General features: G+C 45.0%; 1 protein-coding gene across 1 annotated transcript in view; it reads left to right on the top strand.

Moving 5' to 3' along the window:
- Positions 1 to 6549: 6549 nt before the first annotated feature.
- Positions 6550 to 19350, top strand: part of LOC116971446 (corticotropin releasing hormone binding protein) — a 31078-nt gene continuing 18277 nt past the window's right edge. The window contains exons 1-4 of the mRNA XM_033018615.1: positions 6550 to 6739; positions 8634 to 8724; positions 10342 to 10499; positions 17800 to 18010. Of these exons, the coding sequence (XP_032874506.1) occupies positions 6659 to 6739; positions 8634 to 8724; positions 10342 to 10499; positions 17800 to 18010 (541 nt within the window). The 5' untranslated portion in view covers positions 6550 to 6658. The remainder of the gene's footprint in view (positions 6740 to 8633; positions 8725 to 10341; positions 10500 to 17799; positions 18011 to 19350) is intronic.

Raw genomic sequence — 19350 nt, 5'->3', positions numbered from 1 at the left:
GTTGGGCCCTTTGTTGTTTGTCATGTACCTCAATGATCTGGATGAAGGTGTGGTAAATTGGATTAGTAAGTATGCAGATGATACCAAGATAGTTGTGGATAATGAAGAGGATTTCCAAAGTCTACAGAGTGATTTAGGCCATTTGGAAGAATGGGCTGAAAGATGGCAGATGGAGTTTAATGTTGATAAATGTGAGGTGCTACACCTTGGCAGGACAAATCAAAATAGGACGTACATGGTAAATGGTAGGGAATTGAAGAATACAGTTGAACAGAGGGATCTGGGAATAACCGTGCATAGTTCCTTGAAGGTGGAATCTCATATAGATAGGGTGGTAAAGAAAGCTTTTGGTATGCTAGCCTTTATAAATCAGAGCATTGAGTATAGAAGCTGGGATGTAATGTTAAAATTGTACAAGGCATTGGTGAGACCAAATCTGGAGTATGGTGTATAATTTTGGTCGCCCAATAATAGGAAGGATGTCAATAAAATAGAGAGAGTACAGAGGAGTCTGGGTTTCAACAACTAAGTTACAGAGAAAGGTTGAATAAGTTAGGTCTTTATTCTCTGGAGCGCAGAAGGTTAAGGGGGGACTTGATAGAGGTCTTTAAAATGATGAGAGGGATAGACAGAGTTGATGTGGACCAGCTTTTCCCTTTGAGAATAGGGAAGGTTCAAACAAGAGGACATGACTTCAGAATTAAGGGACAGAAGTTTAGGGGTAACATGAGGGGAACTTCTTTACTCAGAGAGTGGTAGCGGTGTGGAATGAGCTTCCAGTGGAAGTGGTGGAGGCAGGTTCGTTGGTATCATTTAAAAATAAATTGGATAGGCATATGGATGAGAAGGGAATGGAGGGTTATGGTATGAGTGCAGGCAGGTGGGATTAAGGGAAAAAAGTTGTTCGGCACGGACTCGTAGGGCTGAGATGGCCTGTTTCCGTGCTGTAATTGTTATATGGTTATATGGTTATATGGAACCGGAGGGCACAGTTTAAGAATAAGGAGTAAGCCATTTAGAACGGAGATGAGGAAACACTTTTTCACACAGAGAGTTGTGAGTCTGTGGAATTCTCTGCCACAGAGGGCGGTGGAGGCCGGTTCTCTGGATACTTTCAAAAAAAGAGCTGGATAGGGCTCTTAAAGATAGCGGAGTCAGGGGATATGTGGAGAAGGCAGGAACGGGGTACTGATTGGGAATGATCAGCCATGATCACAGTGAATGGCGGTGTTGGCTCGAAGGGCCGAATGGCCTACTCCTGCACCTATTGTCTATTGTCTAGCTGTCCCCACTGTAAATTACTTAATACTGCAGCTTTATCGGACCAGTTGGTAAAAACACCCAATATTGACAACCAGCGGTAGTTTAGTTTCGAAATACAGCATGGAAATGGGCCATTTGTCCTACTGAGTCCGCGCTGACCAGCGTTCCCCGCACGCTCGCACTATCCTACACAATAGGGACTATTTATAATTATACCAAGCCAATTATCCAACAAAAACTGTAAGTCCTTAGAGTGTTGAAGGAAACCAGAGATCTCGGAGAAAACCCATGCAGGCCACGGGGAGAACGTACAAATTCCGTACAAGCCAATCACCTGTAGAAACCTGGTTGTCTGGCGCTGTAAGGCAACAACTCAACCCACTGTGCCACCCTGAGTAGTTGCTGAATTTAAAATGATTTTATAACCAATATAATTTGAAGAACTGCCATAAATAGGCACAAAATGCTGGATTAACTCAGTGGGTCAGGCAGCATCCCTGGAGAATATGGCCAAACATTTGAGTCAAGTGCAAAAAGTACACTTTTCTATCGAGTCGATATGCACCCAAATATGCTTTGTTTCCTATGCCTGGAAACAAGGCAATAAGGAAACAGCTAAGCCTGGAAACAAGGCAATGGCATTACAGTTAAGTAACAATTCACTGGAGTTTAGAAGGATGAGGGGGATCTTATAGAAACATATAAAATTATAAAAGGACTGGACAAGCTAGATGCGGGAACATCTTTCCCAATGTTGGGCGAGTCCAGAACCAGGGGCCACAGTCTTAGAATAAAGGGGAGGTCATTTAAGACTGAGGTCATAAAAAAACTTTTTCTCCCAGAGAGTTGTGAATTTATGGAATTCCCTGCCACAGAGGGCAGTGGAGGCCAAGTCACTGGATGGATTTAAGAGAGAGTTAGATAGAGCTCTAGGGGCTAGCGGAATCAAGGGATATGGGGAGAAGGCAGGCACGGGTTATTGATAATAATAATAATAATAATGTCTTTATTTATATAGCACATTTTTAGTCAACTTGCATTGACCCCAAAGTGCTTCACATAATTACATCCACACACACAGGCAAAGGTGGGTGAAGTGTCTTGCCCAAGGACACACACAGGCAAAGGTGGGTGAAGTGTCTTGCCCAAAGACACAACGACAGTATGCACTCCAAGCGGGATTCGAACCAGCTACCTTCCGGTTGCCAGCCGAACACTTAGCCCATTGTGCCATCTGTCGTCCCTGATAGGGGACGATCAGCCATGATCACAATGAATGGTGGTGCTGGCTCGAAGGGCCGAATGGCCTCCTCCTGCACCTATTTTCTATTATAGTATATTTAACCTAAAACATAATTTAAACAATTAGTAAAATTGTTCTAGCTAAATGGCATGTAATGCAAACCAATTAATTTTATGATTCAATCTAGTACGTCAACAAGAGTGTTAAATGCGTGTAGGAATAATAATTTTATTTCTTTAGTCATCAAAACACCCATCGGGTATTTTCAGGTGGCATTGACGATGGATAATATCCACCTCCGAGGCATTGGAGTCCACTTATCCATGCGTTGGTTCCAATTGATCTATGATGTAACTGAGAAAAGCATAGTTACTACTCAGTGTGCCATTTTAACGGTAATTTCCAAGCAAACAGAACGCCAAATAATTATACCTGCGTGTCTTTAACTCTTATGGGCCAACAATAAAGAATGTCATATTTAAATAAAGGGGCTGATTCACCCTCTACAAAAAGCATCTTTCAATGATAATAGTCATGAATCACCATACTCATTCATGTTACAATTAGTATAGGGAGGCGCCTAAAGGACAAATTTAAAATATTCATATTATGGTAAAAAAATACTTTAAAATTTACCGTAAATATTAACTGCAACAGAAACAGGAATATGTCCTATCACAATATTTCAGTGGCACAGTGGTACAGCGGTAGAGTTGCTGCCTATAGGACCTGTCCCACGAGCATGCGACTGCATGCGCAAGCGCGATCAAACCAGAAACGGGGGCCGCGCGGAGGTCGAGTGATCCCGTACGAGTTGACGTGAAGTTCGAGCGAAGTCCGCTGGAAGTTTGCGCTAGGCGTACAGTGTCAAAACGCTGCGTACGGTGTCAAGAGGCTGCGTACGGCGTCAAGACGCTGCGCACGCCCATCAAGGCGGTGCGTACGGCCTTAATGCGGCTGCGGACCAGCAGGCCAATGCCGCGCGGAATTTTTGGACAGTGCCAGTTTTTCGGAGCCCCGCGCGATGTCGGGACCAGCTCCGCACAACTCCATACGGCTCCGGCGATCGAAACGGGACCGGCCCCGCGAGGTCGTACGGCTCAAGCGAACATGTTAGGTCGCACTTGCCGCATGCAGTCACATGCTCGTGGGACAGGCTCTTTTCAGTGCTATGTTCGATCCTCACTAGGAGCGCTGTCCGTACGGAATTTGTACCTTCTCCCCGTGACTGCATGGGTTTTCCTCAGGTGCTGCGGTTTCCTCCCACGCTCCAAAGATGTGCAGGTTTACAGTTTAATTGGCTACGGTAGAAATTGCAAATTATCCCTCGTGTGTAGGATAGTGCTGGTGTGCATCGATCGCTGGTCAGCGCGGACCTGGTGGACCGGAGAACTTGTTTCCGTGCTCCATCTCCAAACTGAACTAAATTAAACTAAATATTAATCTGGGAATATGAAGTTCAAGCAGAAAGCTAGGCAAGTTTACTGAAGCACAATATATCATTCAAACCAAGATTAGAATAATTTTAGAAACATAGAAACCTACGAGCCAGCACCACCATTCAAAGTGATCATGCCTGATCATCCAAAATCAGTACCCTGTTCCTGCTTTTTCCCCATATCCCTTGATTCCGTTAGCCCAAAGAGCTATATCTAACTCTCTCTTTAAAACATCCAGTGAATTGGCCTCCACTGCATTCTGTGGCAGAGAATTCCACAGATTCACAACTCTCTGGGTGAAAAAGTTTTTCCTCATCTCAGTCCTAAATGGCCTACCCCTTATTCTTAAACTATGACCTTTATTTTGTCTTTCAAGAGATTTGAACTAAGTACACGGGCAAATAGAAAATATCTTTCAGCGCATAGGAAATAGATTATTGAATTAAAATCAGACAATGTGGGCATAGCAGGAATTTTGTTCCATTACATTAAATCCAATTCATCCCAATGGGTTTATAGTAACTCTCTGATGGATACATGCATTTCTCAAGGGAGAAAATGTCTGCAACAAGCTGTTGAAAGTGTCGTAATCATCAGAAACAGGTTCTGACTAAGTTTCACTCAAACAACTCAGTAGAGTTTAGTTTAGTTTGGAGATACAATGTGGAAACAGGCCCTTCGGCCCACCGTGTCCGTACCGACCAGCAATCCCTGTACACTAACACTATCCTACACACACTAGCGACAATTTAATTTTTTTTAAATTCCAAGCCAATTAACCTACAAACCTGTATGTCATTGGGGTGTGGGAGGACACTGAAGATCCCGGAGAAAACACACGCAGGACACGGGGAGAACGTACAAACTCCATACAGACAGCACCAGCAGTCAGGATCGAACCTGGATCTCTGGCGCTGTAATGCAGTAGCTCTACCGCTACACCACCATGCCACCATCTATTATGTTTGATCATTCTATTCTGGAAGTCTTGCTCATTAAAACCTTGCAGACACCATCTTCTTCTTCTTCTTTCGTATGGCGAGCACAGCCTAAAGTTGTTGGACAACTTGTTCTATTTGATCTTCCGTTTGTGCACGTCGAGTTGATTGCATTAGTCGAAACAGGGTGAAGGTTGCAATCTTCCACCCCTGCAGACACCATGTGCATGTGCCATTCTAAAAAGTGGGCAACACAGTTGCGTAGTGGCAGAGCTACTGCTTTACAGCACCAGAGACCTAGGTTCAATCCTGCAGGGTGACTTGGATAGGTTGGGTGAGTGGGCAGATGCATGGCAGATGCAGTGTAATGTGGATGAATGTGAGGTTATCCATTTGGTGGCAAGGACAGGAAGACAGGTTATTATCTGAATGGTGTCAGATTAGGAAAGGAGAGACCTGGGTGTGCTTGTACATCAGTCACTGAAAGTAAGCATGCAGATACAGCAGGCGGTGAAGAAAGCAAATGGCATGTTGGCCTTCATTGTGAGAGGATTTGAGTTTAGTGGTAAGGAGGCCCTACTGAGGTTGTACAGGGCCCTGGTGAGACCACTCCTGGAGTATTGTGTGTAAGTATTGAAACAGACCCTTCGGCCCACCGGGTCCACGCCGACCAGTGATCACCAATATACTAGTTCTATTCTACAATTTACAGTAGCCAATTAACCTACAAACCTGCACGTCTTTGGAGTGTGGAAGGAAACCCGAGTAACCCGGAGAAAACCCACGCGGTCACAGGGAGAACGAGCAAATTCCATACAGACATCAGGATTACCGGAATGATGCCTGGATTAGGGGATATTAACTTTTGGGAGAGGTGGGACATATTTTGATTGTTTTCTCTGGAATAGTGGGAGCTTGTGGGGAGGCATGATAAAAAATATATAAAATGACGAGAGGCACAGATAGAGTAGACAGCCAGTGTCTTTTTTTACCAGGATGGAAAATTTGAGAGTCCCCACCCGAAACGCCACCCAATCCATGTTCTCTAGGGACAGATGTCCAAGAACATATTTACATGGTTGCGGAACACAAAGTCCTGGAGTAACGTCTGAAGAAGGGTTTCGGCCCGAAACGTCGCCTATTTCCTTCGCTCCATAGATGCTGCTGCACCCGCTGAGTTTCCCCAGCAATTTTGTGTACCCTGGAGTAACTCGGCGGGTCAGGCAGCATCTTTGGAGAACATGGATAGGTGACGTTTCGGGAGTGTCCCCGCTTATCCATGCCTTCCGACAGATGCTGCCTGACCCGCTGAGTTAATCAGGCACTTGTGTCCGTTTTCACCACTTAAGAGGCTTCTTTGTTATAACGAGGACGGTTTTCAGGACACAGTGATAAAGACACAAAATGCTGGAGTAGCTCAGCGGGCCAGGCAGCATCTCACAGGAGAGAGGGAATGGGTGACGTTTCGGGTCGAGACCCTTCTTCAGACTGGACAGAAACAATGTTTTATGGCTCCGAATGTCAAAAGCTTCTCGAGTGAATATCTGTTCATGTTTCAGTGTTAATAACAATGCGAGTGTGTGTTGTGTCAGTTTCACCTAACCTAGGGGGGCGGGGGGAGATGGGATCGCTGTTGCTCGCAGCGACCGACATCTACCCACGACACGCTTTATAGACAGCGTCCAGCGCAGTATAAAAGCGGGGAGGCTTCAATCATGTTCTCCACCACTCCGGACTGACTGCGAGCCGCTGACAACACGGAGACAGAAAGAAAGATGCCTCCTGCTTTGAAGGTTCCGCTGCTAATCGCGCTGCTGTGGATGAGGGTTCTCCAGGGACAAGGCAGATACATCGAGGTGAGACCTCCATCAGTCAGCGCCTTCACACCGGCTCCCCCGTCCATTCATCTGCTCATCCCGCCACACATATGTCTTTGTTAGTCCTTGTTTTATTTCCGTGGTTACATTTTTCAACCTGTTACGATATGTTTCTCTTATTTTTCATTCCGCAAACTGATTTACAGTATTTATTCAAGTCAAGTCAAGAGAGTTTATTGTCATGTGTCCCAGATAGGACAATGAAATTCTTGCTTGCTGCAACACAACAGAATATTGTAGGCATAAATACAGATCAGATCAGTGTGTCCATATACCATAGAATATATATAAATAAATAAGATAAAGTGCAATAGGTTGTTATAGTTCAGAGATTGTTTGAAGTTGTGTTTAATAGTCTGATGGCTGTGGGGAAGCAGCTGTTCCTGAACCTGGATGTTGCAGATTTCAGGCTCCTGTACCTTCTACCTAATGGCAGCGGAGAGATGAGTGTGTGGCCAGGATGATGTGGGTCCTTGATGATGCTGGCAGCCTTTTTGAGGCAGCGACTGTGATAGATCCCCTCGATGGTAGGGAGGTCAGAGCCGATGATGGACTGGGCAGCGTTTACAACTTTTTGCAGCCTTTTCCGCTCCTGGACGCGCAGGTTGCCGAACCAAGCCACGATGCAACCGGTCAGCATACTCTCTACTGTGCACCTGTAGAAGTTCGAGAGAGTCCTTCTTGACATACCGACTCTCCGTAATCTTCTCAGGAAGTAGAGGCGCTGATGTGCTTTCTTTATGATTGCATCAGTGTTCTGGGACCAGGAGAGATCTTCGGAAATGTGCACGGCGAGGAATTTGAAGTTCTTGACCCTTTCCACCACTGTTAATATAAACGGGACCGTGGGTCCCCATCTTACCCTTCCGAAGTCCACAATCAGTTCCTTGGTTTTGCTGGTGTTGAGAGCCAGGTTATTGTGCTGGCACCATTTGGTCAATCGGTCGATCTCACTTCAATACTCTGACTCGTCCCTATCAGTGATACGTCCCACAACAGTGGTATCGTTGGCGAACTTGATAATGGAGTTCGCACTATGTCTGGCTAGGCAGTCATGAGTATAGAGTGAGTACAGCAGGGGGCTGAGCTCGCAGCCTTGAGATGCTCCAGTGCTGATTGTTATTCAAGGATGACACATTTCCACCAATACGGACAGACTGTGGTCTGTGAATAAGGAAGTCGAGGATCCAATTGCAGAGATTTTCCATCGGCAGCTGATGAATTGATTATTATAACTTTAACAGGCTCTCCAACTGAACCCATGACTCAGTTTCCCCAGCCGGCTTTGTTTTGTTTGTGGACAGGCACAAAGTGCTGGAGTAACTCAACGGGTCAGGCAACGTCTCTGGAGAGAAGGAATAGGTGACGTTTCGGGTCGAGACCCTTCTTCAGACTGAGAGTCGGGGGAGAGGGAAACTAGAGGTATGAAAAGGTACCGAACAAATCAGAGCCGGCACCGATGACCCAGGAAAAATGGAGCACAATGCGTTTAGTGTAAGATAAAACCAGTAAAGTCAGATTCAAGATGGTCTCAGGGTCTCCAGATGGTCTCAGGGTCTCCAGTGAGGTAGATAGTAGCTCAGGACTGCTTTGTAGTTGTTGGTAGGATGATTCAGTTGTCTGATAACAGCTGGGAAGAAACTGTCCCTGAAGGAGGTATGGGCCAAACGCGGGCAGGTGGGACTAGTGTAGACGAGGCATCTTGGTTGGCATGGGCAAGTTGGGCCGAAGGGTCCGTCTCCATGCAGTATCACTCTATGACTCGATAACTCTATGTCTATTAATGCTTTTACCGCCGTTCATAATAAATAGCTAGTCTTTTTAAGGGTTTCTCAAATGTTTGATATTTAACATCATGTCCAATATTTTAAAGCAAAATGGCATAAACGATGACCCGTTTGGGCTTCTAAGTTCGGAGATGAAACGAGAGTTTCCGCAAGGGAACATTTACAGTCAAAGTTTGAGTAAGTACTGTGGGATTGGGTGAGTGAGTGTGGCCTTGTTGTTTGTGAATGGAAGCTGTACTAGTAGACACATTCTGCTTATATTCCATTTATAACTCAATGGTCTGAACACTGAATTCTCCAATTTTAGGTAAGTACACCCCCCCACCCCCCCCACCGCCCCCCCCCCCCCCCATTCCATGTTTCCAACTTGGATCTATTCCTCCCACCTACGTTCCTTCCTCTAGCTTCACAATTCGAAACTCTTCAATCCTTTTGTCTCACACCTTGTGTCTTTTTAGCTCTGGCCTTCATCCAACCATCTGCCTGTGAACCCTCCCGACCCCCCCCCCCCCCCCCACCCCCCCGACTGTATTGACCAATTCCTGCCCTTTCTTTCTTCCAGCTTTCTTTCCCGCACCTTTACCCCCCTCCCGCCCCCTCCCGCCCCTCCTTCCATTCCCACCCCACAATCAGTCTAAAGAATCCCGACCCGAAACATCTATCCATGTTCTCCAGAGATGCTGCCAGACCCGCCTGGAGCCACTGCAGCAGTTTGTGCATTTGGCTGGAGGTCTGAAACGTCGTCGCCCATTGCCTCCGCAGATGCTGCCTGACACGCTGAGTTCCTCCAGCACTTCGTATTCGGATCAAGGCTCCGACGTCTGCAGTTCTCTTGTGCCTCCTTTCTTGTTAACGATTGGTGGCAGAACTAGTGTAACTGGACTCACACATTCTGTCATAGAGGGTCATAGCGTCATACAGCATGAAAACAGGCCCTTCGGCCCAACTTGCCCACACCGGCCAGCTTGTCCCAGCTGCACTAGTCCCCCACCTGCCCGCGTTTGGTCCATAACCCACCAAACCTTTCCAATCCATGTACCTGTCTAATTGTTTCTTAAATGCTGGGATAGTCCCTGCCTCAACAACCTCGTCTGGCAGCTTGTTCCATACACCCACCACCCTTTGTTTGAAAATATTACCCCTCATATTCCTATTAAATCTTTTCCCCTTTACCATAAACCTATGGAAATAGTCATTGAGTGATATAGCATGGAAACAGGCCCTTCAGCCCAACATGCCCACCCCGGCCCATCCAGGCTAGTCCCACCTGCGTGTCTTTGACCCATATCACTCTAAACCTGGCCTATCCATGTACCCTATCCTGTCCATCCACCCCTGCTCAGCTCAAACCCAGCTGCCCACAGAATCCAAAGCTGTGATCCGCAAATTGATTTCGGCGATGCTCAAACCATGTTTAATCTTGGAGCAGATAACAACTCGGCTCAGAATATAGGAACGAGGAACTGACTACAGATTGCAAAAAGAGACACAGAGTGTTGAAGTAACTCAATGGGTCAGGCAGCATCTCCGGAGAAAAAGGATGGGTGACATTTCGGGATGGAACCCTTCTTCAGACCGAAGGGTGGAGCCCATAATGGTCCATTGATGGCTGGAGAAGAGGTGATAAAGAGGATGTGAACATGGGAACTACTAGGATGACTCGGGTGGGGCAGTGGGGAGGGAGGGAGGGAATGTGGGAGTTACTCGTGATCTATGATAGTCACGGATTCAGCGTGCCACAGGGCCTGTTTCCACGCTGTACGTCTAAACTAAACTGATTCCTTCTGTCCACAGAATGTGTGGACATGTTGATGGTCGAAGGACAGTTCTCATTCAGGGCAGATGGACCACAGCTCAATTGTGCCGTCTTCTTAATGGTCGATCCCGATGAGGTCATCTCTTTGGAGTACAATAATGTCAACATAGATTGTCAGGCTGGAGACTTCCTTAAGGTATGGACAAATAAGCTTACTATTTGAGATATATCATTTTTAATGGCTACCATTGCCTAAGTTCATAAGTTCATAAGGAGCAGAATTAGGCCATCACGTCAACTCTACCATTCAATCACGACCAATCCATCTTTCTCTCTCAACCCCATTCTCCTGCCTTCACCCCACAACCCCTGACACCCTTACTAATCAAGAATCAAATATGTATTAATTGACTCCTTATCGACGAAAGATGAATTTAATTAGTTTAGTTTAGAGATACAGTGTGGAAACAGGCCCTTCGGCCCACCGATTCGCACCGACCAGCGATCCCCGTGCATTAAAACTACCCTGCACACACTAAGGACAATTTTACATTCATACCAAGCCAATTGACCAACAAACTAGTACGTCTTTGGAGTGTGGTAGGAAACCAAAGATCTCGGAGAAAACCCACGCATGTCATAGGGAGAATGTACTAACTCTGTACAGACAAGCACCTGTAGTCAGGATCGAACTAAGGTCTCTGGCGCTGTAAGGCAGTAGCTCTACCGCTACGCCACCGTGCCACCATCTTTTATGTTTAATAATTCTATTCTCACCTCATCAGCTGAAGTTCTTTGTCTCATTTTCTTTCCGATTCAAATGACAATCCCATAATATTCCATCGTTAGAGTTACCTCCAGGTAATTGTTTACTATTTCCCATTATTATAGAAATTCTCCACCCCTATATTTAATTTTCTTTCAAAATCTTGTTCCATGAAAAATCAAAGTAAGACAAAATAAAAAATGATGGGCCAAACACAGGCAGGTGGGACCAGAGTCAATGGGACATGTTGGTCGCTTGTGGGCAAATCAAGCTTGAAGTTGTGGGCAGGTTTAGAATCCAAACCTGCTTTTCTTATTAATGCCTTACTATTTTATTAATATTACATGTTAGAAATAAATGTGAAGTAGTTATTCCTCTTTCACATGCTGCCAACTGGTTGTGCTTGATGTATATCTGCTTAATTCAAATATCTAGTGTTTGTGTTAGTATGGTTTATTGTTGTCATGGGCCTTTTACTTTGTACTATGCACAGTTTGATTATATTCATGTGTAGCGTTTTGTTTGACTGGATAGCACGCAAATAAAACCCAAACACTGTATCCTTGTACACGTGACAATAATTAATTAAACTAAACTAAACTAAGATACAGTGAAACGCTTTTGTTTGTAAATTAAATCAGATAATATTATACATGAGTAGAATCATTCCTTACACAGCTGTCAGATCAAAGGGAAAAATTCCAGGGTGCAGAATACTGTATCTTGAGTTTTTTTAAATTAATGTTGCCTCTTCCTATTAGCTGAAAAGGGTGCAGAGAAGCCCAGAGTAGTTCAAGTTCAAGTTCAAGTGAGTTCAAGTTCAAGTGAGTTTATTGTCATGTGTCCCTGTATAGGACAATGAAATTCTTGCTTTGCTTAAGCACACAGAAAATAGTAGGCATTTACTACAAAACAGATAAATGTGTCCATATACCATGATATAAATATATACACACATGAATAAATAAACTGATAGTGCAAATAACAGAAAGTGGTTGGTAATAATCAGAGTTTTGTCCGAGCCAGGTTTAATAGCTCGGAGTAGAGGATATTTTTTGCCCAGAGTAGGGGAATCAAAAACCAGAGGGTACACAAAAATGCTGGAGAAACTCAGCGGGTGCAGCAGCATCTATGGAGCGAAGGAGATAGGCAACGTTTCGGGCCGAAACCCGTCTTCAGCCCGAAACGTTGCCTATCTCCTTCGCTCCATAGACGCTGCTGCACCCGCTGAGTTTCTCCAGCATTTTTGTCTACCTTCTATTTTCCAGCATCTGCAGTTCCTTCTTAAACAAGAACCAGAGGGCATCGGTTTAAGGTGAGGGGGGAAAAGATTTCATAGGAGTCTGAAGGGTAATTTTTTCACACAATGAGTGGTGGGTGTGTGAAACAAGCTGTTGGGGCAGGTATTATCGCAAAGTTTGAGAAACACTTAGAGACAGGTACATGGATAGGACAGGTTTAGAGGGATGTGGGCCAAACGGACTAGTGTAGAGGGGACATGTTGGCCGGTGTGGGCATGTTGGGCCGAAGGGCCTGTTTCCAGCCTGCATGACTCTCTGACACTTTTTTATGAGAGACTTTGTAATAATTCGTGGTTGCTGAAGAGAGTACGGCTGTTCCGCCTTTAGAATCCAACCCTGTTTATCTTATGTCAACCTCATCTACTGCATCCGTTATTCAAGATGTGGACTCTTACACATCGGCGAGACCAAACGCAGACTGGGCGATCGTTTTGTGGAACACCTTCACTCGGCTCGCCTGAACCAACCTGATCTCCTGGTTGCTGGACACTTTAATTCTCCTTCCCATTCCTACACAGACCTTTCTGTCCTCGGTCTCCTCCATTGTCAGAGTGCAGAGACACACAACTTGGAGGAACAGCATCTCATATTTCACTTGGGCAGCTTACAGCCCAGTGGTATGAATATTGATTTATCTCACTTCAGGTAGCCTCGGCATTCCCTCTCTCACTATCCCTCCCCCACCCAAGTCGCACTAGCTTCTCACTTTCACCCTCCAAACAGCTTACAATTCCTGTTTCCTTTATCATTGTTACTTTTTTGCGTATCTTTCATATCATAGAAACATAGAAAATAGGTGCAGGAGTAGGCCATTCGGCCCTTCGAGCCTGCATCGCCATTCAATATGATCATGGCTGATCATCCAACTCAGTATCCTGTACCTGCCTTCTCTCCATACCCCCTGATCCCTTTAGCCACAAGGGCCACATCTAACTCCCTCTTAAATATAGCCAATGAACTGGCCTCAACTACCTTATGTGGCAGAGAGTTCCAGAGATTCACCACTCTCTGTGTGAAAAATGTTTTTCTCATCTCGGTCCTAAAAGATTTCCCCCTTATCCTTAAACTGTGACCCCTTGTCCTGGACTTCCCCAACATCGGGAACAATCTTCCTGCATCTAGCCTGTCCAACCCCTTAAGAATTTTGTAAGTTTCTATAAGATCCCCCCTCATTCTTCTAAATTCTAGCGAGTACAAGCCGAGTCTATCCAGCCTTTCTTCATATGAAAGTCCTGACATCCCTGGAATCAGTCATTTCATTCATTGTTCTTTATCTCTCCACATCACCGTATATCTCTAGTTTCCCTTATCCCTAGCCAGTCTGAAGAAGGGTTGCGACCCGGAAAACGTCACCCATTCCTTCTCTCCAGAGATGCGGCCTGTCCCGTTGAGTTACTCCAGCTTTTTGCGTTTATCCTGCTTTTATTAATGCCTTTATATATTATTTATACCATTGAGAACTTTTATCAGCAGTCAAGCCGGCAGGAGCAAGATTCTGACAAAGCAGTAATAATGGTTTGGTTATATTTGTCCACATCAGGCTGGTGTAACTGACATGGAGAGAAAACTGGAACGGATGGTGTTGGTGTTGCATGTATTACCCTTCCCTCTTTTGTCAATAGAAATTGCAGGTCTGAAAGGTGCTGCTGAAAGATAACGAGGGGAAGACAAATGGAAGTACACTGATTTGAAGAAAAGGGATACTGAATGAGGCTGACAGACAAAAAATGCAGCAAAGATTGATTTAAGCACCTCTCTCTCGCTCTGTCTCTCTCGCTCTCTCTATCTTATAACCATATAACCATATAACAATTACTGCACGGAAACAGGCCATCTCGGCCCTTCTAGTCCGTGCCGAACACGTATTCTCCCCTAGTCCCATACACCTGTGCTCAGACCATAACCCTCCATTCCTTTCGCGTCCATATAACTATCCAATTTATTTTTAAATGATAAAAACGATCCTGCCTCCACCACCTTCACTGGAAGCTCATTCCACACAGCTACCACTCTCTGAGTAAAGAAGTTCCCCCCTCATGTTACCCCTAAACTTCTGTCCCTTAATTCTCAAGTCATGTCCTCTTGTTTGAATCTTCCCTACTCTCAGTGGAAAAAGCTTATCCATGTCAACTCTGTCTATCCCTCTCATCATTTTAAAGACCTCTATCAAGTCCCCCCTTAACCTTCTGCACTCCAAAGAATAAAGACCTAACTTGTTCAACCTTTCTCTGTAACTTAATTGCTGACTAAGTTACAGAGAAAGGTTGAACAAGTTAGGGCTTTATCTTGCTCTCACTCTCTCTCTCGCTCTCTCTCTCGCTCTCACGCTCTCTTTCTCGCTCTCACTCTCCCGCTCTCACTCTCTCTCTCTCCCTCTCTCTCTCTCCTTCTCTCTCCCTCTCTCTCCCTCCCCCACTCTCCCTCTCTCTCCCTTCTCGCCCTCTTCCTCCCTCTCTCTCCCTCCCTCTCTCTCCTCTCTCTCTCCCTCTCTCTCCCTCACTCTCTCTCTCTCTTGCTCGCTCTAGCGCTCTCTCTCTTTTCTCTCTCTCTCCATTGCCTTTTCTCCAACAATCTATGAGAAAAGGAGAGTGATGGACTAGGAATGGGGAAACTGGTGATTATCAGAAACAACACAAACTGTAAAACCTATAGAACAACATAGACACTCTTGCAATAGATATTACAAATAGATCAGGTGGATGAATTCATGCATCATGAGCTTTGCATTACAGTATTTGTTGTTTCTGAATGCACTTTTAAACAGCAAATATTAGAAATTAAGTAAAGCCTGTTCCACATAACGGAAACAAAAGTGAAGTAGTTATTCCTCTTTACATGCTGCTAACTGGTTGTGCTTGCTGTAAATTTAATTTTTTTAAATTTAAATATCTTGTGTTTGTATTATGCTTTATTGTTGTCTTGGACACTATCTTTTACTTTGTCTTTGTTCTGTGGATGGCTTGATTGCATTCATGTATGGTCTGAAGAAGGGCCTCGACCTGAAATGTCACTCGCTTCTTCTCTCCAGAAATGCTGCCTGTCCCACTGAGTTACTCCAGCTTTTTGTGTCCATCTTTAGTCTTTTTCTTGACTGGATAGCAAGCAAATAAAACCCGATCACTGTATCTTGGTACACGTGACAATAAATAACTAAACTAAACTAAACCAAGATACAGTGAAAAGCTTTTGTTTGCAATTAAATCGGATAATATTATACATGTGTAGAATCACTCCTTACAGAACTGTCAGAGCAAAGAAAAGAAAACCCAGGGTGCAGAATACAGTATCTTGAGTTTTTAAATTAAATTTGCCTCTTCCTATTAGCTGGAAAGGGTGCAGAGAGGATTTACGAGGATGTTGCCAGGACTCAAGGACCTGAGCTGTAGAGAGAGGTTGAGTAGGCTGAGTAGGCTGGGACTCTCTTAGAAACATAGAAACGTAGAAAATAGGTGCAGGAGTAGGCCATTCGGCCATTCGAGCCTGCACCGCCATTCAATATGATCATGGCTGATCATCCAACTCAGTATCCTGTACCTGCCTTCTCTCCATACCCCCCGATACCTTTAGCCACAAGGGCCACATCTAACTCCCTCTTAAATATAGCCAATGAACTGGCCTCAACTACCTTCTGTGGCAGAGAATTCCAGAGATTCACCACTCTGTGTGTGAAAAATGTTTTTCTCATCTCGGTCCTAAATGATTTCCCCCTTATCCTTAAACTGTGACCCCTTGTTCTGGACTTCCCCAACATCGGGAACAATCTTCCTGCATCTAGCCTGTCCAACCCCTTAAGAATTTTGTACGTTTCTATAAGATCCCCCCCTCAATCTTCCAAATTCTAGTGAGTACAAGCCGAGTCTATCCAGTCTTTCTTCATATGAAAGTCCTGACATCCCAGGAATCAGTCTGGTGAACCTTCTCTGTACTCCCTCTATGGCAAGAATGTCTTTCCTCAGATTAGGAGACCAAAACTGCACGCAATACTCCAGGTGTCGTCTCACCAAGACCCTGTACAACTGCAGTAGAACCTCCCTGCTCCTATACTCAAATACTTTTGCTCTGAATGCTAACATACCATTCGATTTCTTCGCTGCCTGCTGCATCTGCATGCCTACTTTCAATGACAGGTGTACCATGACACCCAGGTCTCGTTGCATCTCCCCTTTTCCTAATCGGCCACCATTCAGATAATAGTCTACTATTTTTTCCTTGGAGTGCAGGACGATGAGGGCTGATCTTATAGAGGTGTACAACACCATGAGAGGAATAGATCAGGTAGATGCACAGAGTCTCTTGCCCAGAGGACATACCCTCAAGATTTAATAGGAACCTGAGGGGTAACTTTTTCACACAACGGTTATGGAACAAGCTGCCGGAGGAGGTAGCTGAGGCGGGTCGCAACCTTTAAGAAACATTTGGACAGGTACATGGATAGGACAGGTTTAGTGGGATGTGGGACAAACGTAGGCAGGTGGGACTAGTGTAGATGGGACATGTTGGTTGTTGTGAGCAAGTTGGGCCGAAGGGCCTGTTTCCATGCTGTATTATTCTATAACTCTATGTGAGAATAATAAACTAAACTAAACTAAACAAAGACACGGTGAAAAGCTTTTGTTTGCAATTAAATTAGATAATACTATACATGAAAACAACCATGGCGTACAGAGGAAAGAGAAAACTACCAAGGTGCAGAATACAGTATCTGAGTTTTTAAATTAATTTTGCCCAATCTTATTAGTTTATTTCTGCTATTTTCTTCCTGACATTTCCTGCATTGCAACAGTGATGGGGTAACTAAGAGCCCTAATGCCCCTGTCCCACTAAGGAAGCCTGAACAGAAACCTCTGGAGACTTTGCGCCCCACCCAAGGTTTCCGTGCAGTTCCCGGAGGTTGCAGGTGGTTGCCGGAGGTTGCAGGTAGTGGAAAGCAGGTAGGGAGACTGACAAAAACCTTCGGGAACCGCACGGAAACCTTGGGTGTGGCGCAAGGTCTCCAGAGGTTTCCGTTCAGGTTTCCTAAGTGGGACGGGGGCATAAGGATGGAAACGTTCTTCCTCTGCGCTTCTAAATCACATCACCATCCTGGCCACACACTCATCTCCCTGTTACCTTCAGGTAGAAGGTACAGGAGCCTGAAGACTGCAACAACCAGGTTCAGGAATAGCTACTTCCCCACAGCCATCAGGCTATTAAACCTGGCTCGGACAAAACTCTGATTATTAATAACCCATTTTCTGTTATTTGCACTTTATCAGTTTATTTATTCATGTGTGTATATATTTATATTATGGTATATGGACACACTGATCTGTTTTGTAGTCAATGCCTACTATGTTCTGTGTGCTGAAGCAAAGCAAGAATTTCATTGTCCTATCAGGGACACATGACACTAAACTCACTTGAACTTGAACTTGAACTTTGATGCCTAGGTCTTTGATGGGTGGATATTGAAGGGGAATGTGTTCCCAAGCCCCATGGATCATGCTCTTCCCATCTCGGAACGCTATGTTGATTTTTGTGAAGGCAGCAACTTGAACACAGCCATCAGTTCGAAACAAAATGTTGCAATGATCCTTTTTCAAATCCACACGGCTGGAAATGGATTTTCCTTAACAATCAGGCACTCGATCAATCCTTTCCGTAAGTATAACAAGCAATTACGTCCAAGGCCTATGCTTGCATGATTTTTATTCTGTTTTGATTTTTTTTTGTTGGTCGTAGTATACCACCATGGTGTCTTTGAGGAGTTTAGTTTAGTTTAGAGATACAGCGCGGAAACAGGCCCTTCAGCCCACCGAGTCCGTGCCGGACAGCGATCCCCGCGCAGTAACACTATCCTACACACACTAAAGACTATTTACATTTATACCAAGCCAATTAACCTGCAAACCTGTACGTCTTTGGAGTGTGGGAGGAAACCGAAGATCTCGGAGAAAACCCACGCGTCACGAGGAGAGCGTACAAACTCCGTACAGACAGCACCCGTAGTCAGGATCGAACCCGTGTCTCTGGCGCTGTAAATGCTGTTGAGCAGCAACTCTAGCATTGCACCAAAGTTAAATTCAAAGTTGTCTCCTAAATTTGAAAAGCTTTTGTTGCGTGCTAACCAGTCAGTGGAAAGACAATGCATGATGATAACCGAGAGCGATTGCAATGCATGCTTGCAGATCCAATTCTGTGGCCTGCACACGCAGGGCCGCCTGGCTTGGGAACCATCGTGGCGCCGCTGGAAGGCTCTTCATGATAAGCTGAGCTTCTCTTCTCATCTGTAAACCACCGTAATGACTACCTGTACCATGCAATCTTAACTCTAATTACTGTTTCACAGTATCTGTGCATGTGTGTGGTGGGGGGAAGAGTGGGAAAGGAGGAGTTAAATGTTATTACCAATGACTGGTCAGCAATTCTTCTTCTTTCGTGTGGCGTGCACAGCCTAAAGTTGTTGGACAACTTGTTCTATTTCATCTTCCGTTTGTGCACGTCGAGTTGATTGCATTAGTCAAAACAGGGCGGTCCACGTGAAGGTTGCAATCTTCCACCCCACTGGTCAGCAATGGCTCGACAATAGAAGTTTAAGAGGCTGAATACCTTGGTCGATTCAGTTTTCGGATGGCACGGTGGTGCAGCTGGTAGAGCCGCTGCCTCACAGCATCAGAGACCCGAGTTTGATCCTGATCTTGGATGCTGTCTGTGTAGAGTTTGCACGTTCTCCCTGTGACTGTGTTGGTTTCCTCTGAGTGCTCTGGCTTCCTCCCACATCCTAAAGAAGGGCAGGTTTGTCGGTTGTTTGGCCTCTGTAAATTGCCTCTGGTGTGGAATCAAAAGTTGGATGACATAGAACAATGTGATTGGGTGATCGATGGTCGGCATGGGCTTGATGGGCCGAAAGGCCTGTTTTCATGCTGTACCTTTGAATTTATTCAAAGGTAAATTCCATCTTTATCTCATCTGACTTTTTACAAGATGACAATTGGAATGCT

This window comes from Amblyraja radiata, chromosome 3 (assembly GCF_010909765.2).
Source record: "Amblyraja radiata isolate CabotCenter1 chromosome 3, sAmbRad1.1.pri, whole genome shotgun sequence".
Classification (NCBI taxonomy): domain Eukaryota; kingdom Metazoa; phylum Chordata; class Chondrichthyes; order Rajiformes; family Rajidae; genus Amblyraja; species Amblyraja radiata.
This window is presented reverse-complemented; position numbering and strand designations above follow the sequence as displayed.